The sequence below is a fragment of the Eurytemora carolleeae genome, unplaced genomic scaffold (assembly GCF_000591075.1).
Source record: "Eurytemora carolleeae unplaced genomic scaffold, Eaff_2.0 scaffold107, whole genome shotgun sequence".
NCBI lineage: Eukaryota > Metazoa > Arthropoda > Copepoda > Calanoida > Temoridae > Eurytemora > Eurytemora carolleeae.
The window spans coordinates 115,943-127,488 of NW_019396413.1; the positions used below are offsets into that span (position 1 = coordinate 115,943).

Genomic DNA, 11,546 nt, shown 5'->3' on the forward strand with positions numbered 1-11,546 from the left:
CCCCCCCCCCTTTCGTACGCCCCTGCTCATGACTCTTTCATTGTCATTAAAATGATTATTACCATTATCTTAACTATTCATTGAATATTTTCTTTATTATCGTTATCATTGTCGTCATTATTACTATTGTTAGTATTTTTATTATTATTATTATCATATTCAATAACTAATTATTACCTTCTAATTGCTGAGTGATTTGAGCGACTAGTGAGAGAATATCCACATTTTTAGATTTATGGCTGGATACTTCATTCTTCAGGATAGTCATTAAATCATCCAGGTGTACCTCTCTACTCTTCCAACTCATCCCTAGTTTATTCATTCATTAATTTTGATTAATTTTCATGAAAATTGATTAATTTTTATTAATTTTCATTAATTTTCATTAATTTTCATTAATTTTTATTCATTTTCATTAATTTTCAATAATTTTCATTAATTTTCATTCATTTGCATTCATTTGCATTCATTTTTTAAAATTTTTTCATAAATTTTCATTTATTTTACTTAATTTTTATCAATTAATATTTATTTTTATTCATTTTCATTCACTAGTTCATCCAATCGATAAAACTGTTGAATAGGAGGATGACATTAAAGCAAACTTGTAATCATGTTGTTATGAAACAAATAGCACTATTGCTTTTTTCGCGTTCAATGTTCATTAGACTATTAAAAAAACTTGAGTGTAACAGTCGTCTTCCTATTCTATAGTTTTGTGGATCCCACTGTAGCTTACTTGTATCCTTGTCCTGAGTAGTATTGAAGAGTCTGAGTTGTTTAAACCTACGGAGATAATCTGCCAGTATTCTGTAGTTGTCAGTATTATTCTTCTCCTTTAAGTATTGTATAGATTAAACCTAGATATTATATAGATTAAACCTAGATATTATATAGATTAAACCTAGATATCATATAGTTTAAACCTAGATATTATATAGTTTACACCTAGATGTTATATAGTTTACACCTAGATGTTATATAGTTCACACCTAGATATTATATAGATTAAACCTAGATATTATATTGTTTAAACCTAGATATTATATAGTTTACACCTAGATGTTATATAGTTTACAGCTAGATGTTATATAGTTTAACTTAAATATTATAATGTTTAAACCTAGATATAAAATAGTTTACACCTAGATATTATATAGTTTAAACCTAGATTAAATATAGTTTAAACCTAGATATAATATAGTTTAAACCTAGATATTATATACTTTAAACCTAGATATAATATAGTTTAAACCTAGATATAATATAGTTTAAACCTAGATATAATATAGTTTAAACCTAGATATAATATAGTTTAAACCTAGATATTATATAGTTTAAACCAAGATATTATATAGTTTAAACCTAGATATAATATAGTTTAAACCTAGAGATAATCTGCCAGTATTCTTTAGTTATCAATATTATTCTTAGCAGAGTTATTTAGCAGAATTCATAGTTTGAAATATTAAAGGTTTAAAACAATTCAGGTTGCAGCGTTCAGAGTATGATAAAAATAATCAGTACTTTTTTGTGGAATCATCAATTACAGACCTGGGCTGTATTGAGTCCAAGTTTCTCAGCAATGGTTGCGTGTTGGTTTATCCCAATGTTGAAGAAGACAGGGACGATGTTGAAGGACATGTTGTTGATGTGCTGCAGAGGAACCTGGGAATAAACCCATTCTGGGACAGGGAGAAGGACTAAATATTTGTTCTTTTTTATTCCAGAGTAAAAAATAAATGACTTGTTAAGTTAGGGATTATGGTAAAATTTTGAAAAAAATTGTGTCAAGTCTTTGTTATTAAACTATAAAAGAATAAAAAGAATATTAAATACATTTCGTTGTTAAAGTAGTATTTTTCAATTATAAAAGAAACATTCCTTTAAGACTAGTTCTTGACCCAGTAACACGTGGTAAAGGAAAGCTTGAGATGCCGCAAGTAATTAACGGCACATGAGTTCCGGCACAGTTCCCATTTCCACCGCAAGTGGCACTGCAGTTGCTGCCGCCAACATGGCCGACTTTGCGATTTGAAAGTTTTGACTTTGATCTTCGTTCAACAAGAACCAGCGTGAATTCTACCGATCGAAGATCCTCAACTGCGACGATCATATCGTTAATAATTGTAACATCCTCCCCGTGCAAAGAGAGCAAACCTGGCATCAAAATCATTTTAAAAGAAAATTGTTCCATTTATTTCTTTAAACAGATCAAAGAAATTTTTTCCCGGAAATTTGGTTTCCTTTAGAACTTCAATTAGGTCCAAGATATAAAATTCTCAAACAATAAAAGTTTAAAATGTAAATTCTGTGCTCGTAAAATAAAGATTTATAGAAATGTAAAATTCATGGAATTTATTCTAGAAAGGAGGCTTGGGTCTCAGCAAGGGAAAATATAAAGACAACATAGTTTAATCTCAGAAACTTAAAATCAAAACATTTTAGAAAGAAAAGCAAATGATAACACAGCTGCACATTAAACTTAACAAAAGACAAAGTTAAAACTAAAAATTCTAAAAACAAGCAAATCTAATTCCAAGAAAACACAAATTACTGGAGTTTAATCAATAAAATGACTTAATTCCTTCGAAGGTGACAAGAGGTCCTAGTTTAGTGAGCAGGGTGAGAAAGGATGGATCTGGTGGATGACACCAGATCCTAGCCATCAGACCAGACACCAGAGATGTTAACGCCTGGCTAAAACAGACATCTCGCCTGTATTTGACCTCGTGGGTCAAACTCACCGCATCCTGAGATAAATATTTAGGTATTGATAGTTTTCCATTATTTTTTCTTAAATAATTTTAAATTTAATTTGTCAAAGTTTTAGGTATTACAGAGAAACCAATAAAACCGTGGAATAGAAAGACGACATTTCAGCAATCTTATGTGTATTAACGAAACGGATTCATGGTACACTCAAAAATTGCCGTGTTTCATGTTCATTACACTATTAAAAATCCTAAATTGAGTAAAAAACGTCGTCTTCATATTCCACAGTTTTCTGTGTTTTACTGTATATTCCTGAATTATTGTGATGAGTACCTTGATCTGTTGAAGCCTAAGAACAGAGCAAACTAATCTGGAGGATTTGAGTAAACTATCCATTCCTTGACGCAGCTTACGCATACTTGGTCGGACCTACAAGAGTTTTATATAAATATTGTCAAAGCTTACGCATACTTGGTCGGACCTACAAGAGTTTTGTATAAATATTGTCACAACTTACGCAAACTTGGTCGGACCTACAAGAGTTGTATATAAATATTGTCGCAGTTTACGCATACTTGGTCGGACCTACAAGAGTTTTATATAAATATTGTCACACCTTACGCATCCTTGGTCGGACCTACAAGAGTTTTATATAAATATTGACGCAGCTTACGCAAACTTGGTCGGACCTACAAGAGTTTTATATAAAAATTGACGCAGCTTACGCAAACTTGGTCGGACCTACACGAATTTTTTTTATAAAACTTGACGCAGCTCACGCAAACTTGGTCGGACCTACAAGAGTTTTATATAAAAATTGACACATTAAACTTATTTTTCTCAAATTTTGTAATAGAAATATTGAGAAATGAAACCTTTTAAAGTTTTCAAAATTATATTGTTTAAATTTAAAAACTAATTAATTTTTATAGAAAATGCTTCTAAAATAAGACAGAAATATATTAAACAATTAATTATTATAAAACATATAGAGTTTCTTCTAAACAGTGTCAATGCTGTTTCCCGAGGAAATCTTGAGGCAGCAGAGTAAAAATAAAATATTTTTGATCAAAGACTTAATTTGATGAATAGTGAATAACTTAAATTAAATTGAATTACTTTTCTTCAACAGGAACCAGCGCACAAGAGAAGCGATTGAAATTCATCCATGTAGTAAGTAGTTGAACTACTTCTAGCTACTCATTAAAGCTGGTTCCTGGAAAAGCCAGATATAAAAAATCCACCCTTACCTCTCCCGCCCAATCCTTGATTTCTTCACTGGAAGGTTTAGGAACATCAGGGATCTTGAAACCACCGGATTGAAGACTCTGCTCCGGGTCTAAACTTGGATCCAGCTCCGAACCCTTCTGTACATTCTGCTCCAGAGTATCAGAGTTGCCTGCACCTAAATTATAGATTGTAAATATATTTGTATAGATTGTAAATATATTTGTATAGATTGTAAATATATTTGTATAGATTGTAAATATATTTGTATAGATTGTAAATATATTTGTATAGATTGTAAANTGATCCCTTCAGATAAACTTGATCTTTTCAAGTATACTTGATACCTAAAGGTATTTTAATTCCTAAAGGTAAAGTTGATCCCTTGATGATACATTATCCCTTCAGAGCTGAAAACTTTAGAATGGTGGATATCGGGATTAATGCTTAATCCACTCTTTTTCTTAAATCTCCAGATTAAATATTGCTTGTTCTCCTCTCATTTTTAATCTCCAGATTAATTATCCGATCAGGATTAAGGATATCCTATTCAAAAGTTTTCAGCTCTGGTAACTAATTTATTACTGGTCTAGGGGTGTATGAAAAGAAACGAGATCGATCGGAACTTTTAGTTGAGATAAATCAAGCTTTAAACTCGATATCTACTTTATGAGAAACTTTCTAGGGATTAACATTGACCTTGTAAATCTGTGAAAAATTCTAATTATTCTAATATTACAGGTTTACCCACAAAGGATGACACTTCCGAGACTCTTTCTACTGAATTTCTACTGTCTTTTCCCCTAAATTCATGATTCCCTGCAACTGAAAACTTGTTTCATTTTTGCCAAATTATTAAATAAGCCAATCAAAGACTATATTCATGACAAAAGACGTAATTAACACTTGGGATTGTCATATTTTAAAAGAGCTTCAGGTCGTCTTTTAAATCTCATCCTTTGTGGGTAACCCTGTATATAATCCAACCTGTTTGTGTAGAATCTGATGGTTTAGAGGTTCTGGTTTCTAAGAAAGGTTTCTCCTTGTTCTCAAAAGCTCCTTGAGAACTATCTCTTGGAACTGGTTCGAGAGATTTATCTCTCAAAGAATCCTTATCTGTCCCTTTCTTCAAACTATCCAGCTCACGAAACCTAGAGTAAATGGGTTACATTATATTACAGACAACAAGAACAAAAAAAAACAATCTTTACCTTCTAACTTAAGATTCATAATTAATAACATACTTTTAATAAGTTTTAAAAAATTGACCAGCTTTAAAGGATTGCCATAAACAATTCGCAACGGATGAAGTATGGTGGCTTTATTCAAACTATTACAACTTGCGACTGTTGATTCAGAAAGTGAATATTGATTTTAGACACACGAGCAAAATGTTTAACTGATCATAAAATAGCGTTTACAGAAATACAAAGAAACTGAACATATGCCACAAATTCCTTTGATATTTCAAATCATGATTTCTGTAAGGTTAAAGGCAGTGCATACTGCATAGGATCCTTTTAATTTTGATGCGGATCCGGATCCAAATCCTGATCGGGATCCAGGTCATTTCTTTAAGATTTACTGATTTTTTTAAACAAAAAATAATTTTCAAATTTTTTGTTTAATTTTTTTTGCTTATTTTTATCCTCAAACTTGATGAACCCTTCAGAAATGAGGAAATTTTTATAATCTCTCTTTTTTTCAAAAGTTCAGATTTTGGTTTTAGGAGTAAAAAAGTTTTTTTTCTTCAGTTTTTGGTTGATTTTTTACCCCTTGAATCCTAAGCACTGGTCAAAGGGTTTAATTTGAAATATCAAAGGTTATGGTGATCAGTTCCTTTCTGAGATATTGAATATAATTCGAATATTTAAGCCTTTGACGACCTATACTAATTTTTGACTTTTTACCTGAACGTTCTGCTACTAAGCGTGGGACTGTGCGCTTTGCCGCAAATTGTTCTTATTTTACTCGCCAAACACATCATGGAGGCTTCAATGTTCAGATGAGTTAAATCTATCGGTTCTGGTTCATCCCCGCTCCTAGTTAGGGTAATTTGTGTAAACGAAAATGGATTACAACAATAATACCCATGTAACTGTGGAGTTGAAATACGACATTTAAGTAATCTTTTAAGTGTATTTGATGTTGTTGAAAAGCAAATAGTTATTTTATCAAGTAGCGTGAAAATCAAGTTATGATGAATCAGCCGTATACATGTTCATGTTCATGAAACTATTGAATGTCATAAATTGAGCTAAACAGTCGTCTTTCTAGTCAATAGTTTTAAGGATTTCAATGCAAAAATGACTATACAACTATTTTTTGCTTCTAATTTTTATTTCAATTCCGGTAGAATTTTTGTTCAAAGGAATTCTTTTCTTAGCCCTATATCTTTGCAACCTAAAGCTTAGACTATTTGAGCTAACAGAATTCATAGTTTGAAATATGAAAGGTCTATGACATCGGGTTGCAAAGATCTAGGGAGTAAAAAATTAGAGTTTGTGGGAAAACTCATTTCCTTTTCATTAAAATAAGAATTTTATCTCTAACATATTACCACATTTCTGAGAACAAGGACCAAAGGAAGTGAGTTTTTGTCACAAACTCAAAATTTCTCATCCGTATATCTTCGCAACCTGTTGGTGTAAACCTTTGATATTTCAAACTTAAGTCTATCTTATCTAACATAATTTAGAGTTTGTAATGTCAAATGTCTACGATACTTTGTTGCAAAGATACAGGATTTAGAAAATTGAGTTTGTGACGGAAACTCAATTCCTTTAATAAGAAGCGAATAAGTTAAACTATTAAGAAATAGTTAAACTAATTCTCTTGTGCGCCAATTCAAATTAAAGAGAAGTAGTTTAACTTAGTTTAGCTAACTCCCATCTATTTAGTTATTCCTAAGATAATGTTTTCTTGAACTTGTGCTCTTGCACAATTCAGAAGTAAATTAGAACGTATTACATAATCATTTTTACTTTAATAATTCCAGTTACAAAGTTGTTGATGAGCTTAAGATATTGACAAATACTTAAAAGAAAAAAGTAAAAAAGTTCTATATTTAAACTTGATTCAAAATAATTATTTACAGATCTTAAGTTACAAAATAGGCTTTCTTTTTTTTCATCATTCAATTCAATTAAATATTTTTTTTTGACTAAAATGTTAAAATTTCGATGAAAAATATACGACTGAAATAAAACAAACAAAAAACATCATTACAAGGGTAAAAAATTTGCCTTGTTTCAGGAAGTAATATCTCAAGATTTATAAAAAAAATAGTTCAAGAAATCTACTTTAATTTTAAGTAAGTAAAACATTTTGGAAATATCTTTAATATTTCTGTATTTTCCACTTGTGTATTTTCCATTACTATTAATTTACACGTGTAATCGTTTATATTAAGACGATTTTTACCATAAGTTCTGTAAGTTTTTATACAGTGAAACCCTTAATAACGAATACATCGGAAGAATTTATGAAATGTCGTCTTGGCAATTTTTCAATAAGTTTTATACTATATTTCGTAAATTTTAGTATTTGCGAAAATAAATAAATAGCCATGAATATGTGGGAACAGTTTAAAGAGTTCCATATAGTTATTTATTTAAAAAACTAAATATCTGCAATATTCCATTATCAGAAAGTGAAGAATACGACATTTGATGAATTTTTTCGATGTATTCGTTATTAGGGATTTCACTGTATGCTATAAAACTGAAATTTCCGAGGTCTAAACATCTTTGTGAAATAGCGCTGATCTAAAACGTGTTAAAAACACGGCGTGAACTTTTAGTTTGAAGCGATCATTTCTTTTGTGTTGAAATAGCTGACTCTTATTTTCGCAATCACTCATTGTCTTATAACAAATTTTTGTGGTATAAACTTTTAAGATACGAATTAACTTAATCAATCCGACTGAAACAGACAAGAATTAGTGCGTTCTATGGATTAACGATAAAAAAGTTATGACCTATGATTCCTTTTTTATTATACAATGGTCGGCATTTATATCAATACAATGAAAAGGACTTTGCTACTTAAGTTTTGATTTGTAACAAACTTTTTTCAAATAATAATAAAAGCTTGATGGAAATCAAAAATGAAATCGAAAGTCGTCTCCCTTGTATTGATACGAAGACGACTTTAATGTCCATATTTTGTTAATTGTCTAATATACCTGTAATGAGAACTTTCTTCACTATCACAAACAATTCCATTGTCATACTTTCCACCTTTTTCTCCTCTCATCTCCTCCTCATCCTTCTGCTTCTGCTCCTCCTCCTTCTTAAGTTCATCATGCTTTCCGTCTGACCCTTGATGATCTACCTGGCCCTCCTGGCCCTCCTGGACCTCTTGGACCTCTTGGACCTCCTGGAAGGATATTCTTGTTCGACCAACAGAACTTGGACTCTGCGTCTAAAAAAATAAAGTTTAAAGAAATTATAAATACTTTCACGGAAAATTGCACAAAAAAGTTTTAGATAAATAGTTAATAATTTTCCCATTTTTCAAAACCAAACATATGTGACTAACATTGTTGACCAAGTGGGCGAGAATAGTGGGGGGGGGGGGGGGGAACACTATGGTGACTGATAGAATCACGACCACGAAGATTTAGTCACCAATTGTACTCAGGACTGTCGTGAATCAGGCATACTCCTCTTTAATTGGAGGGTCACATAAAAATGCGTCAGCGCTCCCTTTCGACAATTTGAATAATATGTGTTCCCCCCTCCCCCTCCCCCCCCCAAAAAAAAATATATTTCTATGACTAGAATTTCCTTTAAATAATGAATTTCTATCTGAACTTTTCAACAAAAAGAAAAACTAAAAACGAATTAAAATTTGAAAAACCTTGTTGAAGTTTTAATGAATTCCATTCTCTAAGTTTAATTAGATCGCAATTGTAGAGTTTAATTAAAATTCAATCATTGGAACCAGACAATTAAAGGGACTGTTCAATCACATACTATACCCTTTAAACATTTATCTTATCAATAGTGTGGAATATATACTTGCTTTTCTAGCTTTATAAGTGTTCACTTTAGACAATTTCCTTCGTTGGATTTAAAACAGAAATGCACAACAAATGAAAAAAGTACGTCTACACTCCCTTTAAATCATTAATTTAACAAAGTCACGGCAAATATTAGAAATTGAGAAGATTGATAAGATATTGGACAAATATTATCCCAATTCTAAGCCTTGAAAATTATTGGTCTCATTGTAAAGGAACGAATGTCTGAAACGCAAAACATTTTAGGAAAAAAACACAAACAAAGAAAAATGGTGTTACTCAGAAATTCTAGTTTTTTCTTCATTATTTTCTTCATTTTTGACACTAGCACCTTGACACTTTTTGTCTAAATAAAATAACCTTTGACGTATCAGATCCAAGCTGTGGCGTGGATTCATCATCTTGTTCAGGAGTACTCTCATCATCATCATCATCATCCTTGTCATCATTGTGATAAACATTCTCGTCAAAATCATAATCGTTGGCCTCGCCGTCCTCGACCTCTTCGTCCGTTAGTTCTTGTCCGTCCTCGGTCCTCTGGTCGTCCTCCAGGGCACTGTCATTTTCTTTAGAAGAATATAATTGAGTTGAGACATTTTAGAGAAAAATGGGACTTAACAAAAATAGGACATTTTATATGTAAATAGGTATATTAAATATTCAAATAGGTATATTAAATATGTAGATAGGTATTAAGTATACATGTAATTTATGTTAAATATGAGGATAGGTATTAAATATGTAGAATGTAGATAGGTATTAAATTTGTAAAAATAGGTATTAATTATGTTAATAGGTATTGAATATGTAAACATGTATTAAATATATAGATAGGTATTGAATATGTAGAATGTAGATTTTAGAGGTATTGAATTAAAAACATATGCAATAAACGTACACAAAGCAGTTCATAGATTGGAAGGGAATTTCAAAGGAATTTTTTTTTTAATTTTTAAGTAGAGTACAATAAAATATAGAAACCCAATTGCACTAAACATAGGTAGTTTCAGAAAAAAACAACTTCTCTGATCTAAAATTGTTAACCTGAAAAAACTGTTTCTGATTTAGCGACCTCTATTGGAATAATAATCTCCTCCTCCCCCTCATCCTCAGTTTTCCTGCCATGCTTAGGAGTATCCCGAGGGGTATGGCTGGGGGTCTCATGAGGGGTAGCATTCCTAGATTATATAATGAATATCAATTATATAATAAATATCATGGGGGGTAGCATTCCTAGATTATNCAAGGGGGGTAGCATTCCTAGATTATTTAATAATTTTATTCAAATAAATAAATAATGAAAAAGTAATGAATGAATAAAAAGTAATAAATGAACCTTCAAAGTGTGGGGAAGGATGAATATTGGGATGAATGAATGAAAAAGTAATGAATGAACCTTGAAAGTGTGTAGGTGAATAAATATTCCAATGAATGAATGAATGAATGAATGAATGAATAAATAAAAAAGTAATTAATGCACCTGGAAAGTGTACAGATAAATAAAGTTTTTTAATGAATGAATGAATGCTAAAGTAATAAATGAACCTGCAAAGGGTGAGGATAAATAAATATTCCAATGAATGAATGAATGAATGAATGAATGAATGAAAAAGTAATAAATGAACCTGCAAAGTGTGAGGATGAATAAATATTCCCCTGAATGAATGAATGAATGAAAAATTAATAAATGAACCTGCAAAGTGTGAGGATGAATAAATATTACAATGAATGAATGAAAGAATGATAAAGTAATAAATAAACCTGCAAAGTGTGAGGATGAATAAATATTCCCATGAATGAATGAATGAAAGAATGAAAAAGCAATAAATGAACCTGCAAAGTGTGTAATAGTGCCTAGTTTTGTCCTCAATGCTCATATATCTAAAAATATTACATTTTTATTTAAGAATTTTAAATATTAACACCCTACTCATAACACTTTTAAGATAAAAAAAATTAGCCTGTCATGTGCTGCAGGCCATTAGAACATTCTTATAAATGGGAATCTAAATGTGTAAATGTGCAAATGTTCTTTTTTGCAACTTGATTATAATTGGCAAGCCTGCATTGCACTACGAAAAGCACATCTCCTGATGTCATTTTTTAAAAGAAAAAGGGTTTGTATAGGTGACGTGACTATTCATGTTCGATTGATTTACAACTGTACACTTTCAACCTTTGTCTAAGTGAACACAGTGAAGATATTCTAGTTTTTATGTCTGAAAATTGATAATTTCCAACTTTGGGTTCTCTATGAAGTGACTTTCAGGTTTCAGAGAAAATTAACGAAATTTATTAAATTTAGATTTCAGAGAAATAATGAAATTTATTAAATTTAACACTTAATTTAATAAGCGCAGGTAAAGATTTAAAGGGGCTTGCTCCTCTTTAAATAAAGGGTGACTTGAAATTATGACGACAATCCCTTAAATGTGTTTTGGAAGAGATGTGTATTTTCTTTGAACCAAACAACCTCAGTGCAAAGATATAAATTCAATAAATAGTTTATCCCGAAATTGAGATTGGAACAATAAATATTTTATTAAAAACATTAATAGAACAAATTGAGAAAATTGCA

General features: G+C 30.7%; 1 protein-coding gene across 1 annotated transcript in view; it reads right to left on the reverse strand.

Annotated features, from left to right (window-relative positions):
* The window catches only part of LOC111702836 (type II inositol 3,4-bisphosphate 4-phosphatase), a 60,394-nt gene that overhangs the window by 3,233 nt on the left and 45,615 nt on the right, over positions 1–11,546 (reverse strand). The window contains exons 23-35 of the mRNA XM_023474617.1: positions 10,802–10,849; positions 10,013–10,146; positions 9,329–9,534; positions 8,129–8,367; positions 5,853–5,984; positions 4,930–5,093; positions 3,966–4,120; positions 3,049–3,144; positions 2,588–2,753; positions 1,885–2,160; positions 1,555–1,703; positions 740–836; positions 178–309 (exon numbers count right to left, since the gene is read on the reverse strand). Coding sequence (XP_023330385.1) covers positions 178–309; positions 740–836; positions 1,555–1,703; positions 1,885–2,160; positions 2,588–2,753; positions 3,049–3,144; positions 3,966–4,120; positions 4,930–5,093; positions 5,853–5,984; positions 8,129–8,367; positions 9,329–9,534; positions 10,013–10,146; positions 10,802–10,849 — 1,994 coding nt within the window. The remainder of the gene's footprint in view (positions 1–177; positions 310–739; positions 837–1,554; positions 1,704–1,884; positions 2,161–2,587; positions 2,754–3,048; positions 3,145–3,965; positions 4,121–4,929; positions 5,094–5,852; positions 5,985–8,128; positions 8,368–9,328; positions 9,535–10,012; positions 10,147–10,801; positions 10,850–11,546) is intronic.